The sequence below is a fragment of the Hyperoodon ampullatus genome (assembly GCF_949752795.1).
Source record: "Hyperoodon ampullatus genome assembly, chromosome: 10".
NCBI lineage: Eukaryota > Metazoa > Chordata > Mammalia > Artiodactyla > Ziphiidae > Hyperoodon > Hyperoodon ampullatus.
This window is the reverse complement of record NC_136923.1, coordinates 77,852,791-77,873,861: the sequence shown is the minus strand read 5'-3', so window position 1 is coordinate 77,873,861 and position 21,071 is coordinate 77,852,791. Positions and strand designations below refer to the sequence as shown.

The 21,071-nt window shown below is 38.5% G+C and overlaps 1 protein-coding gene across 1 annotated transcript in view; it reads right to left on the bottom strand.

The window, feature by feature from the left end:
- CD2AP (CD2 associated protein) overlaps positions 1-19,858 on the bottom strand; it is a gene marked incomplete at its 5' end in the record, with an annotated part of 115,396 nt that extends 95,538 nt beyond the window's left edge. Inside the window, 5 exon segments of the mRNA XM_079712652.1 lie at positions 13,011-13,038; positions 13,040-13,111; positions 13,113-13,151; positions 13,216-13,917; positions 19,676-19,858. Coding sequence (XP_079568778.1) covers positions 13,011-13,038; positions 13,040-13,111; positions 13,113-13,151; positions 13,216-13,917; positions 19,676-19,858 — 1,024 coding nt within the window.
- Positions 19,859-21,071: the final 1,213 nt, after the last annotated feature.

Genomic DNA, 21,071 nt, shown 5'->3' with positions numbered 1-21,071 from the left:
TTGTGGTATGTGACTCTTTTTGAATTATGGTTAAACACTTAATTTAAAAATAGTGATCTTTTTAAAAATAAAAATGTCTGAATACCAGGATTAAAAATCTTAAAATTTAGAATTTTTTAAAAAGATTATGCACAAAAATATTAATGGCAGTACAATAAAAGTTTTGACTGTTCTGCCCTCATAAACTTATTTTTTGGATAATGAAATATCACCTAATGAAAAAATAATGTAAACAATTTACACAAATTCCAAATAGGTTTGAGTTGTATGAGCAGTCACTAGGGAATGTTTACTTTGGTTTGGATCAATACAATACAGATAAATAGCACAATGGCATCTAATTGGGTGTGTCAAATTCACCTTATTTCTATTATAGCACTGGTTACATTAGACCACTGAGAATTAACCGTTGTTTATTATAGCAAAGGTCAAAATATAAAAATTTATACAAAAATTAACAAAAATATACTCTAATATAAGCTTTATTGCCAAAGAAGTAGTTATATGATAAAAAACACTTTAATGCTTCCACCTCTTATTTCCTATGTTAAAAAAGGTTTTTTTTATATTTTTATTTTTTATTTTCAGGATTAAATATTTTTTTTACCATAAACCAAAAATTTTTACCAGAAATTTATTTCCAGGACTACCTTTACCATAAATGGAGAAATGAAAAACTGATGAGCATTGCTTAATGTCATTAACCAATGACATTTCATTATTTAGGTCCCCTATAGTTACCCAGAGCTATTAGTCAAAACACTAATTACAAGCACAGTATCATCCCTGAAGTTCTTTTAGCTATATGTATAATATTAGAATTTCTGTCATTTACTTCCTCAAGCTTGTGAAACACAGAACTGATAAGCATAACATTTCTTATGTTTTTCAGCAGAGATAAGTAAATCCAGTCACTCTTAAGATATCATATAGAAAACACACCCCTCCTTTCTGTGTTTCAAATAGAGTGTGAAAGTTTGCAAAGTACCATATACTCTTACCACATATTCAAAAAGAAGAAAAGGAAATGTGGTATGAGGAAGTTTTTACACAGTATTACATTCCTTTAAACATTACTAAATCAGATCAATAGGTGACAGATATCCACAAAAATACCTTAAGCAAAGTTCAAAAATGAAAAAGGATTTAATCTCACAAAAACTGATTAAGAATTAGCCAAAACAAAGAAATTACCATATACATGTGATTAATGTCTCCTCCCAAAATAATAAATCCTAAAAACAACAAACATACAAAATCTACCTAAAAAGCAAATAAGTTGGAAAACTTAAATATTCCTCAGATTTTTAATCCACTACTAACTCTGAAAAAACACTAGAAATTAGTTTTAAGCACATTTCAAGCCAGATTTTTTTAAAATACCAATGAATATTTGTCATGAAGTTTTTTATAGAACTCACCAAAAAAAGAAAAAAGAAAAAATCCTATGATACCCTACAAGATAAACGAGTAAAAGACCAATGTGTAACACACAGTTAAAATTTGTTGTCTTTTAAGAGAAAATAGTTACCCAGATACATGAACAATGTGTAACACCAGCTCACAATTTTCAGGTAATAAATATTTTAAGGTTCATTTAAACCACACTAGGACATAATCATTTCAATTTGTGTTACTTGCTCTGTCTAGCTCAACATTTTTCTCCTTTCCCAAAATGTTTTAAAAAATAATTAAGAGGAAATGCTTTGATCAATGCAAGTTTGATTCTGCCTTCTCCATATCCTGTCTGACCTTGGGTGAGTAACAATCTCTTTAACTTTAATTGCTGAATCTGAAGAATGGGAACAATGGTATTTTACCCCAGAATGCTCTTGTGGGATTAAATGTTTAATAAAACGTCTAGCATTGGAAGCATTTCCTAAATGATAATAATTAGCAAAATATCAGCTAAAAAGAAATTTTAAGCTTACCAAAAAGTGGGAAGTTGCTATAAAAGACAATTTTACTCACTTTCTAAGCAGACTTTAAAAACATAATGAAGTTATACAGACAACTGCAAGAACCTATAAGAATAATCAGAATCAAGAAAAAATCTGAAGTAATTATTTGAATTTCTCTAAGCATCCACCAAAATCTCTAAGCATCTTATGTTTCTAAGCATTCACCAAAAATAAATGCATGCATACAAAAAACAATAATTTAAATTCTTAGAATCAAAGAAGTGCTAAATGCAAATGATCCCCAAACACTATTTGGCCAGGACTGAGAGCAGGGGACTATGTTTCACTCATCTTTGTATTCCCAAACCCCATCACAATGCCTGACATACAGTATGTACTCAACAGCTATTTGGAGCATTGAAATGAAAGATATTACATTGTCTAAAATTTTAAACTCTTATTTGGGGACTTCCCTGGTGGTCCAGTGGTTAAGACTCTGCGCTCCCAATGCAGGGGGCCCGGGTTCAATCCCTGGTCAGGGAACTAGATCCTGCATGCTGCAACTAAGATCTGGTACACCCAAATAAATAAATAAATATTCAAAAAACAACCTCTTATTTAGGCACAAGTATAATCATACTCAACATTCATTCAGGACTTCCCCGGTGGTGCAGTGGTTAAGAATCCATCTGCCAATGCAGGGGATACAGGTTCGAGCCCTGGTCCGGGAAGATCCCACATGCCGCGGAGCAACTAAACCCCTGTGCCACAACTACTGAGCCTGCACTCTGAAGCCTGCGAGCCACAACTACTGAGCCCACGTGCTGCAACTACGGAAGCCCACGCGCCTGGCGCCCATGCTCCGCAACAAGAGAAGCCACTACAATGAGAAGCCCGCCCACCGCAATGAAGAGTAGCCCCCGCTCACCGCAACTAGAGAAAGCCCACGCGCAGCAACAAAGACCCAACGCTGCCAAAAAAAAAAAAAAAAAAAAAAAAAAGAATTCATTCAGCAAATATTGGAGTGGCTGCTACTAAAAGGCACTTGTTCTAGGACCTGGATACATCCAGCAGGGCAGGATAAGGAGGGTCAGAAATACCTATTTTCCATAACCCAAAGGACATCTCTCAGAGGAACAGTTAGGAATTCATTCTACATTTTATAGTGATTAAGAGTACCTGGATTCAGTATTTATTACTTTCTACTTCTGTGCTTGCTTCCTAATCTGTAAAATGAGAAAAATAACAGTACACAAAAATGTATATAGATTTGTTGTGAGAATTAAATGAGATGATGCTTATAAAGTGCCTAAAACTGTGCCTTAAACAGAAGTACCTAATAAATATTCACTACTACAATCTCCCCACTAACGATTAAGCAACAGGAGTGCGAGGGTCTTGCCCACCTTCTTATTGAGTGCGTCTGTCTGTGCTGATAGATACAAACATCACAAGAAACACTGTCAAATTTAAACCAAAGTATTTACTGACAAGATAGAATTTTATTATTATTATTATGGAAAAACAATTAGTGTGGAATATGATTAAAAAACTAGAAATGTTAGAACATAGTGGGGTAAAAAAATCACATAATAGCTATTTAACAGTCCTTCAGAACTTTTTTCTGATCACAGACCTCACTGAAAATCCAACAAAAGATACAGACACTTTACCCAGAACAACGCCATCACACAGGTCCATGCAAAATTTTACATGTTTAAAACTGACAGGCTTCTGAAATATTTTTCCCCTGTCATTTCTGAGAACTCATTCCCCAATAATTATGTCTGTGTTTTTCTTTTGAGCTCTTACCAACAGCATTCATGTCTTTGTGAAATATCACACTTAAATCTTACTTATCTCTGAAGTTAAGCATTATAAACCGAAAGAACAGCTCTCTTATTACTAAGGCCAAATTATACGCTCAAGTCATTCAAACGTCAAACCAAATGTCATTCAAAAGCTTCAAATTTTCCAATACACCAACAGGCCGACTGCCAAAAAATCAGTTTATTTAGAAGAAGAACTAAACTTCAAGCTTACTACATGCAATCTATTAAACTGAGCATTTTTTTCCATGAGAAAATTACTTGTTATTTAATTACAATAAATTATCGCTAATTAAATATCTAATACAAAACTAATCAGATAAGGCCAAAAATAGTTTATTTACCATTAACAAACCCTAAAACAGTTCAATTCCTTACATAACAATTTTAACTGCATAATACTTTAAAAATATTTTCATATATACTCTCATCAGATTCACAAAAACCCTTAAGATTTACATTCTAAAATTGCATTTCCCAGCTGGTAACCACCAGCCACAGGTGACTACAGAGCATGTGAATTATGGCTAGTCCAAACTAAGATGTTTTATATATATGTAAAACACACATCAGATTCCAAAAACAGAAAAAAATGTATACTAATTAATAAGTTTTTATACTGAACATGTTGAAATAATGTATTTTCTTTAAAACAACATACCCATAATATTTGAATTAATTTCACCTTTGCTGTATTTTTAACATGGCTATAGAAAAATTTTATTTATATATGTAATTTATCAATTTAGTATGCCTCAGAGACCATATGTATACTTGTTTCATGATACCCATTTAATATCATATAATTTTACAGTTCAACAACATTGTTCAAGTTATTTTAAACAAACTTTCTGGAGCAAATTAAGCATTTATGCCTAAATTTATTTAACAGGATAAATTGGAGAATCATAAAGAACTGTCTCATATGCAAAATAAGTAATTTCCCCTTTATTTATTAGAAGTATGTAACATCAATGTAACATACATGGAGTAGGCAATCTGCAGATCCCCCTGACAAGACGTTTAATATCCCAGATTACTGATTCTCTACTAAAGGGACTTAAGAGTCTCAGTGAGTCATACAGAAAGAGTTCACAGTTGACCCTTGAACAACGTGGGAGTTAGGGGCACCAACCCTCCTCACAGTTGAAAATTCAAATATAATTTACAGTCGGCCCTTCGGACGGGCGGTTCTGCATTCACAAATTCAACCAACCACAGATCCTATAGTACTATGGTATTTACTACTGAAAAAAATCCACATATAGGTGGAGCTGTGAAGTTCAAACCTGTGTTATCCAATGGTCAACTGTACTTGTAAAAAGAAAGTTAGACCGCATCCACCCCAATTACTCCAAATTAAAACATTATTGAATCACAGACTTAGTGGACACACAGCAAGCTCCCAATTTTCTGCTAGTTACTAAGTGTTAAATTTTTTAGAATAAAATAAGTGATGGGGTCTCTGGCATCCATAAGCTCAGGGCAAGTAAGGTTATTACATATAAAAAAAAGAATAACAAAGGAATTTTTATTTAGGCTTTAAACTGTGAGATTTAATCATAAGTTCAGTTGGGTTGTATAGAATATAAAGAATACAAGAAATTTAGGAAATTTTTGTGGGAAAGAGGTTATCTTGAAATTTAAAGTATAGCCTTTAGGTTTCCATTTGACATTCATTCTGAAAATTCTGAACTCTCAACAGATTTATTTTCATCATTTAAGGTTTGGAGTATAGTTGATTTACAAAGTTGTGTTAGTTTCTGCTGTACTAAGGTAATTTTTTTAACTGCTTCATAAAGTGTGTTTGACAAGAATGGTCTAATTAGTAAGTAAGTAAAAATACAGTCTTCATCTTAAATAGCTTGCACACACACACATATGCACACACATACACACACCCCAAAAGAGCAAGGCAAAATACTCATCAGGGTACATTCTGCTGCAGCAGAGCAGGAGTTTTAATTAAAGTCTAATAAAAAAACTTTAATAGTAAAACACATTTCTAACTACTTAAAAGTGTAACAAAGAATTAGGGAAAAAAACATGCAGAAGAATATACATTTGAAAGACCAACTTTAAATATGTTTCCGAAAAACTACATGCTACTTTAGCCAAGACTGTATGGTCTCAATTTTACAAATATATGAACTTCTGTACTTATAATCCAAAACAAACAATTTGGCACCTGATTATTACGATAATCATGATAAATACAAGTACTCTAGAAATGGCACTCTTATAGTTAATAAAGTCAGTCTAGATGTTAGGTAAAGTTCTGGCCTCCTCAGTACTGGGGCACTGATAGACACTAAGAAGGTTAGGACACTTTGAATACTTCAGGTAAAAGGATCTTGAAGATACCAGTTCAAATGAAGGTGTGCTTCACTCTAAAGACAGTACCAGGAGTAGAGAAAAAAATATCTTGGCTACTGCCAAGTACTCACTATGTCATTGGTCAAACTTAGAGATGAACAAATCCTATTTGCCTTCCAATGCAGGAATCTATATCCTGATCTTCCTTATACTTCTCTTATTACATTTTAACATTTCTGACACTGGAATATATTTTCTTAATGTACTATGTTCCGTTTTCTTATTTGGATTTCTGATGATTCACATGTTAAGTTTTATTCCTACCCTGTTAATTCTTATTCCTGTCACAACACTCTTAGCCATCCCAACACCCTAATGACACTCATCAACAACTGTAGGTACGGAGACATGGGAGCATTTACATCAGAATCTCCCGTGTGAAATTTTTAAACATCCAGATGATTCTAATAATATGCCCAACCCGCAACACTGTTGTAAACTACCTGAGGCACCAAAACTTGTATTTGCCCGAATTCTCCTAGCACCTAGCATGGCATTAATCACATTCCTCACATTAAGGCAAATACTTCTTGATTAATCTCTCATCTGAAGCTCCTTGCCTTGACAATGTGACCTTGTGATAGAACCTTTCTCTTAACGTTGGTGGTAACTGTTATTGTTACCATTTTTCTCCTATAAACTCCTAGTGATTAGATGCCACAGTCACCCTCTGAGAATTACCTGGACACTGAATCATTAAAAACAACCTGAGGGACTTCCCTGGTGGCGCAGTGGTTAAGAATACACCTGCCAATTCAGGGGATACGGGTTTGAGCCCTGGTGCAGGAAGATCCCACATGGCACAGAGCAACTAAGCCCGTGCGCCACAACTACTGAAGCCCGCGTGCCTAGAGCCTGTGCTCTGTGACAAGAGAAGCCACCGCAATGAGAAGCCCGCGCAGGGCAACAAAGAGTAGCCCCTGCTCGCCGTAACTAGAGAAAACCTGCGCGCAGCAATGAAGACCCAACGCAGCCAGAAATAAATAAAATTAAAAAGAACCTGAGCTATGTGGCACTAAAATAGATATGGGAATTCAGGATCCCATGTTAGTCGTCTCTGGTTTGCAAATTAGTGGAGAAACAGTATGTGATCATGATGGAAAGTTGAATAAAGTATACAAAATTTTAAAGATTAAAAATGCAAGTCTACTGGAGGCACTGGAAAGGAATGATGTGGTATAAAGAGGTTCTAGGAAAAAAAGAGTCCATAACATGGCCATATCTGACACTAGATCAACATTTTAGGCTAGATATCCATTTAGAATAATGAATTTTTAAAAAGCAGAGTTTCTTATTAGAATAAAAGCTCCTTTAAGTACAAACAACCAATAAATACACTTTAATACACTTTCAGTTGAAAGAAAAGAGTAAGTATGAGGATAGAACATCCAGGCAACTGAGGTCTTCAGAAACTATCAAACAAAAACCAAAAAACAAAAAAGAGGTAAAGTTAAATTTAGTCCAAAGGAGGAAACATTTAGGAGCCCAGAAAGAAAATACCTAACTCACGTGGGGCTAAAACCAAGGTTAGAACTGAAAATTGAAAGTACAACACAGGGACTTCCCTGGTGGCACAGTGGTTAAGAATCCACCTGCCAATGCAGGGGACACGGGTTCGAGCCCTGGTCCGGGAAGATCCCACATGGCAGAGCAACTAAGCCCGTGCACCCGTGCACCACAGCTACTGAAGCCCACGCACTCTAGAGCCTGTGCTCCTAAACAAGAGAAGCCACCGCAAAGAGAAGCCTGCGCACTGCAACAAAGCATGCAGCAACGAAGACCCGAGGGAGGGAGGGAGGGAAGCACAATCTTGGGTCAGAAAAGCCCTAGTAAGATTATGAAGGGAATTCTATCTGCTTAATAGTAGCAACAAATGACCCTGTGAACTAGTCTGAACATCTATCTAATATAAATCTAAAAGAAAGCTGTGGGTAGTATGGTGTAGGGGGAGTATGCGGGAGGACTGAAAAGGGCTGGTATACTCTACAAAAAACAAACAAACAAAAAAACAACTAAGAAAGCTCTCTCTAATAACCAGCCTAATAACTAGCCTAACACCACTTCAGTGAAATTGTTCAGGGATCAACAATTAGTAGTACTTTCAAGTTTCTTATGCCTTACTTGCCCATTTATTATTATATTGGCAGTTATGACTATTTAACACTGTTAAGGATTGTGCGCTTGTTCCTGAAACAGAAGGGTATGCTGAAACTTTGTAATCTGCTTTGCCTTGGGTGTGAAAGGAGAAGAACAGGTGAAAAAGAAATAGCTGCAAAGAGCAGATGTATCAAATCCCTGAGACCAAATAAACAGAGGGAGCGCTAGGCTGTGAGCAAGAAATATCCTCAAGCATTGAGATAGAGAATCTCCTTTCACCCCAGTTACCCAGGACCACTTGTAACACACATATAGATCCAGCTACCGATGCAGTGCCAAGCAGAAAATATGTAAGATCTACAGCTTAGGAGCTCAGTATCTTGTCAAAATTACTGCTTGCCACATCCTAAACAATTCCAATAACTAAGCTCACTTTTGTTCCTGGGAACAAATAGCTACCTTGTATCTGTCATAAGAAATCTGGACCCTGTCTGGTTCTGCTTCCCTGTTCCTAGGTCTTCAAGGCCTACTGCTAAAACCCATTTCCTCCCTTTTCCAAGATGCCAGCCTGAAACTCTACCTAGTACCTGCTACCCACCACCATCCCACTCCCACACCAACCTGGCCAACTCCACCTGTCTGCACACTGTCTTTTGCTACTCTTATCCCTCATGCTGAGAGGCTAACTATAGCACCTCCAACCAGATTTCCAGGCCAGTGTTCTGGCCTCTCCATCTAGAAAGAACTAATCCTGCTTGAGGTAAACCTGCCTAGTAGTTGGATATCAAATTCTACCAAGTCACAGATCCATCATGATGATTACCAATTTACCTAAATTTCAATCGCATCATATTAGGTTTTATTCCCTCTTTCTTTTCTGAACAGAAACTCTGATAACTTTCAGATCTTTCACAACTTGCACCAGTTTACCTAGGAACTGCTTCTGCAGCTGTCCTATTCTCACACAAATCAAGAATCATTACACCTTTCTTTGTCTATCTTCAACCTCTTGACATGACACCACTTTTTAAATACATTAGAAAATGGTATCATACTTAAAATACACTTAATGGAGGAAAATATTCCATGACACAGGAGAGGAGGGAAAAAAAATCACAGATTGGATTACTCCTAAATAAAAATTTTAAGGTGTTTTCAATTGGCAATATGGAATGAACAGAAGGCACTTCATGCTTTTTTTTAACTTTCTTATCTTAAATGCCTTAAAATTTAGATCATCTTATTAAGTGAATAAGACATCATTTTACTTTGCTAACCCCTCATTTAAGAGAGATATATGGCAAACTTCAGGCTAATTTCTATAGGAAAATATAAAATATTATGAATGTGAATTTTCACCCTAAATGTGATTTTATGGAATTATAACTATTCAAAATTTGAACCCTTAGAAATATCTGATCACGAGTACTTACTAATTAAGGAACACAACTGATTATTAGATTTGCTAGTGATCCAACTTTGTTTCTTTTTTAAATTAATTAATTTTTTGGCTGCGTTGGGTCTTCGTTGCTGCGCATGGACTTTCTCTAGTTGCAGCAAGCGGGGGCTTCCCACTGCGGTGTATTCTCTTCTTGCGAAGACACGGACTCTAGGCTCGTGGGCTTCGGAAGTCGTGGCACGCAGGCTCGGTAGTTGTGGCGCACGGGCTTAGTTGCTCCGTGGCATGTGGGATCTTTCTGGACCAGGGCTCAAACCCGTGTCCCCTGCATTGGCAGATGGATTCTTAACCACGGCGCCACCAGGGAAGTCCATTCCAACTTTGAAACAAAAATTTCCTAATATTCCTCTTTCATGCTCAGGATTAGTTTAATTGAAGTAAATCCTGAAATTGAAAGGTGAGCCGCCAGGAGGCAATTTCCAGTTGCCACTACTTATTTGTATGAATCAAGATTTTATCCAAAGAGTGTATCAAAGAAAAGAAATAAATCACTGTATTGCAGAAGTACACATATTATCTCTAAACCAAGTATATATTTCTGCCCAATACTGCCTCATAATTTAAACATGTTGACTTATTATATGTGAGGTGGTAAAAAATAATTTAAACTAAAAAGTTCATAACCTTATCTAAAATTAAGAGAAATTCAATCCTTAAAATCTGCTTTTTCAGAAATAAAAATTTATATATAGTAACACTTCGTGCCATTTGCTTTCTGTCTTATTCTACCCCAAAATGTAGATCTGTACTTTGGAATAAGAAATATAAGTATTGCCTTTCCATCTTTTTCAAGCTCTCCCCAATTCTTCCACACGGAAGGCCTCAAATTTCCTTATGATAAGCATTCTTCCACATTTAATAAATGCAGAAACTAAAAACAGTGCTTTAGCTTAAGATAAAATTCAAATAAGTCTCTACTAACACTCATCCCACTTAGTTTTTCCTCAACTACTAAACTTACTACCAATAATGAACTTTCTCACAGTATATCGAACTTTGAAAGTTATCTTCCTGTTTCTGCATTGATACAAAATCATCTCATCCCGCTGGTCCCTCAAAGACAATATCATGCTTCTAACAAAGGTCAAACATTGAGAATTGTTTTTTCAAGTTCATGCAAGATTTAGGGAAATTTATTTGAAAATGAAAATAATAGCAACCAACATTGGCTGTTCTAAGCACTTTACAAGTATTAACTCATTCAATCCTCCTAACAACCTATAAGGTTGATAGTTTCATCCCATTTATAGATTAAGAAACTGAAGCTCAGTCACAACAGCTAGTAGGTAGAAGAGCCAGGATTTGACCTTAAACTGTCCCAGTTCAGAGCCCAAGCACGCTCTAACTCTCTAGCTGTACCACCTAAATGTTAAGAACCATCACTTAATAGGTATCCAAGTTATTTCGAAATGAAGAAATTAAAGATTTTTCATTTCGTGGTGAACCAGATAAAATACCATGTAAATATTTTAAGCTATCGTCTTAAGTCATAAGAAATAAAGACTTCTGACAGCAAAACCAAGTATGTTAGATTAATATTAAAGAAAAAACTCCCTTTAAATGATTTTGATAATTTTATTATGAATACATGACCAATAAATTTAAAGTACACATTCATATGACAATATCTGACAAATACCTTTCAAAAATTAACTGCAAATGCACCCAAGTAATCAACCTTTAAAACACATTCTGGGTAGTCAAGTTGAGAGTGTACAAACATCACACTTGACCAAGGTAACCTGGTAACTCACCTAACCAGAACACAGCAAAGGCACTGAGAAAAGGCCTCCGAACAATCAAGATAAATACTCCAGTGTCCAAGTATTGATACTCACTCTTCTCAAAAGAGGATCTCACAACTAAATAAGGGTCAACTCATTTTTACCCTTATGCAGAATTACAAATTTGATTTCCGGAGGAAAAAATGGCGTAGAAAAATTACCAGTGGGAAGGTGAAGGGGGACACTGATCACAGTGACAAGCACGTCCAACAGAGAAGCAGAAAAATGCTTACTTAATAACTTCAAAATGCAAAGAAATCTGATCTACAGTCCTATATACAATCCAACAGATCCTCATGGCACCACAGCAACTGATGGTCACAAATGAGGACCCTAGGTCATCAAAAGATTTAATTATATTCTGCATCCTACTTAAAACAGAAAAGAATACCATATTTAATTTTAGTATGATTTTCACTCAAAGTCGTTTTATAATTTGAAGCTTAGAGGATAAACCCTCAATTACCCAGTAAGCTCAACTAATGTATTAGAAAGAAATTCCTTGGAAAGTTCCAAGTAGCAAAGGTTTCACTGTTTCTAAGTTTAAGAGCACTATGTGTACAAAAGGTACCTGAAAGCAAAAGGGAAACAGGAGAGCACAGAAGTAGAAAGTCTAAGAAAACAAAGAAGAGCTAGGCGACTGTCTATAAACGCGCTATCCTTAAGGCATTTCCCACAAAACAGTGTGTGGGCAGTAGGTGCCACATCAGCAGTACTCTGTATTTGTCCTGCTCCTAAATCATTTGTTAGTTTCATGAATTATTAATTTCAGTTAATAGTTTGTTGAGATGAAGCAGTACCAACGCTTTCCTCAACTGCAAGAAGGGATAGCGTCCTTCTGATTGCTCTACAAAACCAACACTGGGATTACTCTTACAGAGCATGCATATGCCTTACCGTGGCACACATTTGATTAAAAAAAAAAAAAGTTCTTTTAAACTGCTTTTCATTTTTAAAGGATTCAGGGAGATAGTGCCTAGCCCACACCGAACTTTGTTATCAGAAAAATTGTTACACTACTCAACAAAACTCCCTTTCAAACCAGGCTGCAACACACTCTTTCTCTAGCTCCAAACAAAAACTTTAAAGCACATAGTAAATAACATATAAGGCCTTGTACTTTTCTCCCCTTCTAGCGAGGAAGTCTAACTCCAAACAGGAAACTGCTTCTCAAAGGATTCAACGCAGAAATCCTACCAAACGCCAGTCCAGTTCTCAGGAAGAGATTTAATATTTAAGTGCCAACACACTTGCCCAGGTAGAAACGGAGTAAATACTCAAGCTTCCCTGCCCCCGAGGCACCCCTTGGAAGTTTTAGCAGGGAAAAAAAAAAATTGCCTTTTCTAACGAACAAACTACAAAATGCTTTAAAAGGCCAATCTATACAAAGGTTCACAGTAGATAAAGAAGTTGAAAGTGCTAGTTTGTCAAGTTTTTCGATCACCCTCCCCCATCCCACCAGGATCGGGGAGGAAAGAAGGGGCTAGAGAAGAAGGGAGGTTCGGGGCTGAGCGGAGCTAGGCGCGGGGCGAGGTGATCGGGCGCCCCCCCCCCATCCCCTCACCTTTCCCGGGACCAGGAAAAGAGGCAGAGAGAAAAGCACGAGATGGAGCACTTCTCCGCCAGAAGAGCAAGGTGGAAGGCAGGACGAGGAGGGGCGGCGGGGAGCGAGCCGTGCGGCCGCGCAGGGACCGACTCCCGCCCCCTCCCCGCCGAGATCGAGAAGGGGAACCGCCTCCCCGAATCGGGAGCGTCCTCGAGTCCCTTACCCATGCTGGGGGCTCCCGCGGGGAGCAGCCCGGTGCCCGCCGCTCCTCCTCCGGCTGCTCGCGCGGCCGCTCCGGCGGCAGGAGGCGGGCCCTCCGCTCGGCTCTAGCCCGGCTGAGCTCAGGCGGGGCAAGAAGGCGCCTCCATCCGCCCGCGGCGTTCCCCGGCCAGTCCCGTCCGCGCAGCCCGTGAGGAACAGGCGGCGGCCGCTCCTCACTCGCGCCGGCTGGAGCGCCCTCCCCCGCCCGCCCAGCCGGCGGCTTCCCCACCCCCGGTCGCTCCCGCCACGGGGTGGGACCTGCCGGTTTGTCGTGGCCGCCGGCTCCAACCCGGAGCGCCAGCCCAGCCCCGGAGCCCGCCCCCCGCCGCTCCCTCAGCGCCTGCAGTCCTCTAACGCGACGCCAGAGACTGAGGTGGAGACCGGGACAGAGGCCGGGAAGGTGCCGGGAGCTGGGCCGGGAGCTGGGCCGGGAGGAGGAAAATCTCGCGAGAATCCCCAGTCCTCCCTGCCCCGCCCCCGCCGCGTTCCGGCTCACCGCCTGCCCCCCGGCGGCTGCCAGGTGTGGTGACGTCATGGCCAGGGGTCGCTCGCCGCACGCGTCCAGGTGCGCGGAGCGGATGGGGGAGCCGTGCGGCACAGCTGCGACCAGTCCTCCGCCCTGAAGTTCGAAGCTGCTGGGACAGGCGTGTTTTGTGGTTTGTCGCTTCAGATGGATACAAAGAGTTTTTGCTGATAGGCAAATTGAGCCTGGGTTGCCCCACTTTGCAGTGTTGCTGCAGCAGGCTTTGGGGGACCTAAAAGAAAAGAGGCCGCGCGAGAGAGATGCAAGAGGACAGAAGTAGAGAGAAAAACCGTTTGCTTTCGAACTTTAGAGGTCCAGCTGCAATCAGAACCCGCGGTTTACCTTGCAAAGTTCCGCATGAATCAGAAGCATTTCTTAGTCGGAAAAAAATCCTAGGCACAGAGTAAATTCTATTTTACAGGATTAAATTATTGGGTTCCTTTAGTCTCTGTCCGCTGAAGACCACTTTCTAAATCCCTTTTCTCCTTCGAAAGTATAGTTTAAATTGTTACCTGATGGGGTGGGGGGAGCAGGTCGGGATAGTCATGATTTGAGAGATTGCCTGGCATTTTTTTCTAGCCTGAATATGAAAAAGAGCATAGGATTATTGTAATCAGACATGACACTTTCTTAGAGTTAGAAATATATATAATTAAGTCAGCCAGGGACTTCCCTGGCGGTCCAGTGGTTAAGACTCTGTGCTTCCATTGCAGGGGGCATGGGTTCCATCCCCGGTAGGGGAACTAATAACCCACATGCCAAACAGCTCAAAAAGAAAAAAAAAAAAAAAAAAAAGTTCAGCCAACTTTTTTCCTCTACTGTTGAAGCAAACCCAGTTCCCGGACAGATGTGTGTGAGAGCAACATTTGTTGGTGCTTTTTAAAGCAATCTTGTCATTTAATTCTCACAATCATCCAGGCAAACCCGGGTTTCTGAAACTCAGCACAGCCATTTATTTTTTGTGGGACTTTGGATAAATTAACCTCGCTGGATTTCAGTTTCTTGAGTCTGTCGAAAGAAATCTTTATAGTGCAAAGCACAGTGTCTGGCACATAGTAGCAACTTTATAAATATCCATTTCCACTATCTCCTATAGGCCTGCATTTGCCATCCTTTAATCTTTTATTTCTAAAAAGATTACATAGGGTACCTTTTTAACAAGAATTGTCAGTTACAATCAGAGACCAAAAAGGAAAAAAATTAAATATGCACACCCAAAAAGATGTACATATTGGCTGTGTTGTACTGAAACCATGAAACATATTGTAACTTTTTTCAGTCAACAAATGTTTATTGAGTATTATGTTAATTGTCCCCTTCCAAGCAAACAAATAAACAAACCAAAAAAGCTGAAGTCCAGCCCCTACCCTCAAAGATTTTGAATTCTAACCAGGAAGTGAGACATGAACAGATAGTTTATTAAGAGTATGAGGTAGAGAGAGTCAAATTCCTGAAAATTTAAAGGAAAATTACTATGGGCAAGGCAAGCTTCAGGGGGAAGGCATAAATTGAACTAAAGTGTGGAGGAAGGCAATATTTTCAACCTGGAGGAGTCCTAGAAGTAAGGAGTGAAAGTGGAAATGCAAATGGAATATCCCTGAAATCTGTGTGTCTCCTGCAACCCATAAGAAAGCAAACGATTTAAACTTTGAAAGAATGAGGCTGATGGGAGGCAAAAAAGGATTCATGGAAGGATATAAAGAAAAATATAAGATATTGGAAAAGAACTAAATACCTTGGTCTCTAGGATCCTAGATATTTTAAGAAGAAAGGCCAATGAATAGAAATGAAGAAAGGGTAAGGAAAACAAACAGAAGGAGGGAAAAAAGAACTCTGGATTTGACAATAAGGTTACCTTTGAAAGTATAACTTCAGAATATACGTGACAGAATGTATAATATATATAGCTGCATATATTCAGAATATATAGAATAGAAAAGTTAAAAGTTAGTTAAAGGTTTCAGTGACTAAATGAGCGATTAAGAAGTGAGGCCACAAGTAGATAAGGTGAACATATTATTTTAACCAGAAGTCAGGTCACATAATCTGACAAGATAAAGTATCTATCAGTACAATCAGTTATAGCCTAGAAATCTCAGGATCTGTATTATTTCCACCATAAACCATGTATTTTAGAAGTTTGAAAATTAAAATAAGCAAAATCACTTTGCAAATTCAGAGGGCAATACCCCATTGAGGTGACGTTGACATATTGGATCATAAAAGAAATTGGAAAGATCAGGGAATAGGACAATAAGAAAGGTTGAGAAAACTGAACTAAAGCTAGGAAGTAATCACAATCCCGGAGCTAATGCTGTCTTCCAGAGGTGAAGACAAAGGACATCCCAATGGAAGAATGAAATCTAGAAATGTATTTTTTAAACTTACAAAACGGTACGTGAAACTATGTTCTAAATTTGTGAGTACTGAGCAAATGTTAGCTATTAATTACTCCATGGAGCTCCTTTCATCTTATAAGTCTTACCCCCTCAATGAGGCCTTCAAAGTGTGGCACTATGTTTTATACATTTTTATGGAACTAGCACATTGCTCAGCTCAAAACACTGCTTTCCTCAGTAGTAACTATTAGTTGGATGATAAAAAATATGGTGAGATGATAATCTCATCATATATTTAGATTTAACCTCAAATTCCTTTCAGCTAAGAATAAATTACCTTTTCTTTTAGTCTTTATTTCCTTTACCTTATAATGAATTAGGTTTCATTTATCCATCTAGCCTCACCCTTCTTTGTATTCTAAGAAAAATGAACTAATACCATTCTTTTTTTCTTTTATTTTTTTTTGGCCGTGCCATGAGGCTTGTGGGATCTTAGTTCCCTGACCAGGGATCAAACCCAGGCCCTTGGCAGTGAGAGTGCTGAGTCCTAACCACTGGACTGTCAGGGAAGTCCTGAACTAATACCATTCTAATCACTCACTTTCTTTTTTTTTTGCTGAATATGAAAGAGAATATTACAATTTCTGTGAGAATGACATAATTTCCACCAATCTAATTCATTCTAAACTGCCATCACGTCTTCCTAATGTTTTCTTAGGAATTTATCAGAAGATATCTATATTGAAAAAACCATCTATCTTCTTTCCTTCTGGTGAAAACTATTCTAACCAGGAAGATTATTCTAAAGAAAATTAAATATTAACTTGATTGTGTTGTTTTTAAAACACTGATTTAGCTCAAATCTTAGAGGCAACTAATTCTTTTCTTTATTCTCAGTTCCACAGAGCTAGATTTCCTAGCCAGCATTCTTACTGTTATTTTGTTTTGCCTTGGCTAGTTTACTGTATACTTAAGCACAAATTACATCAATGTATAACCTGAATTTTTAAAAATCATTCTTTAGAAAATAATTGAAGGAAATAATACTCTCAAACACAATGCCTATACTGTGAGGTTAGTGAAGCTAGAAAATGTCCCTGCTCAAACTGGACCCATCAGCTTCTAACAAAATCCTGCTACTCTGTTAGCAATTTGGGGCATGTGCTCAAACATATGGTCTCTCTAAGCACTTTTCATTATTGCACATAAGAAAAAATTTAGTTAAAATCATGATGAGGGACTTCCTTGGTGGCAGTGGTTAAGAATCCGCCTGCCAGTGCAGGGAGGGGACATGGGTTCAAGCCCTGGTCCAGGAAGATCTCACATGCCACGGAGGAACTAAGCCCATGCACCGCAACTACTGAGCCCGCGCTCTAGAGCCCGTGAGCCACAACTGCTGAGCCCGTCTGCCACAACTACTGAAGCCCACATGCCTAGAGCCCGTGCTCCACAACAAGAGAAGCCACTGCAATGAGAAGCCCACACCCCGCAACGAAGAGTAGCCCCCTCTCGCCGCAACTAGAAAAAGCCCGCGCGCAGCAACAAAGACCCAATGCAGCCAAAAATTAATTAATTAATTATTTTAAAAAATAGGCACTATTACCAATAAATAAATAAATAATAAAAACATGATGAGCCCATCCAAATGAATCACTACTTTGCAAACTGAAAGGACCTTTTCAATAATGTTATTTGTACTTTATTCGAATGGTAGTGTCATTACAGAGCTGGTGGTTGGTAGGTAAGTCATAGAGCCTTGTTCTAAGTCCTCAAAGAGAGTCTGTTTCAAGAAGCATTACTTTTTCAAAATGTTAAAGCTAGTCTCCTTTGAAGGGTCAGATATTTTACGCAATTCCAAATGACAAATACATTTGCATCTTTCAAATATCAGGCAATTCAATTATACAAACAATATCATGTGAAGAATTTCTGGCTGTGAGTACACATTCATTCAACTCAACGGACATTTACTGACCACCCATTATAGATCAGCACCTGCTCTGTCATAAATATAGAGATAGAAAATATAGGGACTTCCCTGGTGGGCCAGTGGGTAAGAATCCATGCTCTCAATTCAGGGGGCCCAGGTTCAATCCCTGGTGGGGAAACTAGATTCCCACATGCATGCTGCAACTAAGAGCCTGCATACTGCAACTAAAAAAATTTTTTTTTAAATTAAAGAAAACATGCCACAGCAAAGATCCCACATGCAGCAACTAAGACCCAGTACAGCCTAAATAAATAAATAAATACTTTAAAAAAATATAGTCCTTGCTTTTTTTTTTTTTTACACTTAGGTTGCTTCCATAACTTTTTTAAAATTTAATTTTATTTATTTTTTATACAGCAGGTTCTTATTAGTTATCTATTTTATACATATTAGTGTACATATGTCAATCCCAATCTCCCAATTCATCCCACCACCCCCACCCCACAATAGTCCCTGCTCTGAAAAGAGCAAGTATTGGGGAGTTTTGGGGGGTACATTGGAGTTGCTCAATAGGGACAAGGAAGTGTATTTAGACAGCCAGAACAACAGGCAGGTATACTATTGAAAGCCTGGGATACCTCTGGCGGGGGGCCAGGCTGGGAGAACCATAGTCAAACACAGAGAGTTCATGTGTTGTGGAAATGATTTGAGGTCTTATCCTAGAAGTTATAGGTAGTTAATGAAGGATTTTAAGTAGGCAATTGCTTTGCTCTTTCAGCCACAGAAAAAAATTCACATGTCTCAAAAAATTAGGTACAAAAAATTTGGTTCTATAAGCATTGATTAAGCCTCACTACCCTCAACCAATTAATAAATATGTTTTTCACTAATATGAAAAAACAAACATTTAAACTAACATAATAGACAAGACACTATGTATGCTGGGCACTGTGAAAACAGCAGCTCTGCCTTTAAGGACTGTGATTTCCACCTAAGAGATGCTTAACTGTTTTGAACTTACATTTATTTAAATAAAATTTGCCTTTTTTGCAGACATGGCACAAATTAATAAACTGGGCACATTCTCATTTTAGTATGATTTAGTAATGAATTAGTATTCTTATTTAGATCTCTTTGCAAATTCTAAGCAAATGCAAGTAAGTAAATGCAAATAACTTGTTTCCCCCAAATCAGAAGATATTTATACGTATCACAAGTTACTGTACCACAAGTTTCAAAGAAGAGTAGATTTTTGAAAACAAAAATATTAGTGATCTATGTTTTCTTCACTTGTGAGCTTTTATAAATGACAAAGAAGGAATTATTATTTTTTTAAATAACCCAAAGGAACATCCAGAAGAAGACTCCATCTATAATCATTATCCCTTGGGCAATACCATTTCTGTGTCTGCCTAAGGTGACACTAAAAGTCACTCATCAAACTGTTATATGTCTATGCTTCTGCTTATCTAACCATGAATTGTTTCTGAAACAAGAAGTGGAAATTTTATTTCAAATCCCTACTTAACTTCCTTAAGGGCACAGATGACAACGAGGGTTATGTCCCATCTGAGACTGGAGTGTTTAAACTGCCTGCTCTGACATTCTTTGGAAACCCAGGATTAAATACCTGCCAAAGCAAAAGAAGCTCATAAACCAATACGTTCCTCTCTGCATATTCCTGAGAATTCACATACCATTCTGCCGGTTTCTGAGCCATGTCACCACCCCCACATTTGCACCACATGCTGTATGTGGCTCCTAAGCGGATCTCCTCCATCTCCTGGTCAGTCCACTCCTCCTCACCCAGCATTTGCCTTTTCTCACATCTGCTTAAATATCTGAGGGTAAATTCCAGTGACACATACTACACCTCAACCTCCTTACTCCTGAGGCTTATATCAATACCTCCAGTTTATAAGCAGGGAACCCGAGTCTTTCTAAAATGATCTCCTGCACACCATGCCTACCTTCTTCATTCTAGGACTGATGCTTTAACAGGACTCTGTCCCCTTTTTTTCTCTCATCAGTCATATCTCTGATGTGGCCTCTCATAATTTTATATTTGAGCTACCTTTTCTTTACCCTTAATTTCCTAGACGAAATCCCCCTCCATTTTCACTCTTCCTTCCCCGCCCTTTCTATCTTATACCATATCTCTCTTAACACTGACCTTTGATTGCCAATCCAGTTTGTCCGGTCTAGTAAACTCTACATACGTAGCCTTTCTGATCTCCTAACCCTCCCTGGCCACCAAATACCTTTTCACAGAGTAATCTTAGACCTTATTGAGACCTTATTGTTACAGTTTTAAGGTAACAAAGTTTTTACACATTAATAGCACATAATCTCAATGTATTCCTTAAAATAAATCAGTGAACTAGGTGATGCTATTTCTTGTTTTGCAGTATTAGCAACAAAAGTAGCATTAATAACAGCTAACAGCATCTGACCATTTTTAAGTCTCGGGCACTGACCTACCTACACACTTCATATCCCTCACCTCGTACGGTTCTCACTACAATGCTATGAATCATAGTATTATCATCCCTATTTTAAAGAGCAGGAAACTGAGACCAGTAATTACCTTGCCTAAGATCACATAACTATTAAATGGCAGAGCCTATGCTTGAATGCAGAGCTAACTCCACAGCTAATGTTTCAGTTTATCTCAAGTCAATTTGCTCCTTAAGCCATGATTTCCTTTTTTGCTTAAAGAGAGGAGAAAAAAAAAAAAGAAAGAAAGAAAAGAAAGAGGAGGAGGGCTTCCCTGGTGGCGCAGTGGTTGAGAGTCCGCCTGCCGATGCAGGGGACGCGGGTTCGTGCCCCGGTCCGGGAGGATCCCACATGCCGCGGAGCGGCTGGGCCCGTGAGCCATGGCCGCTGAGCCTGCGCGTCCAGAGCCTGTGCTCCGCAACGGGAGAGGCCACAACGGTGAGAGGCCGCGTACCGCAAAAAAAAAAAAAAAAAAAAAAGAAAGAGGAGGAAAGAGAGAAAGGGGTAGGAAGAGGATACAAAGGAATCCT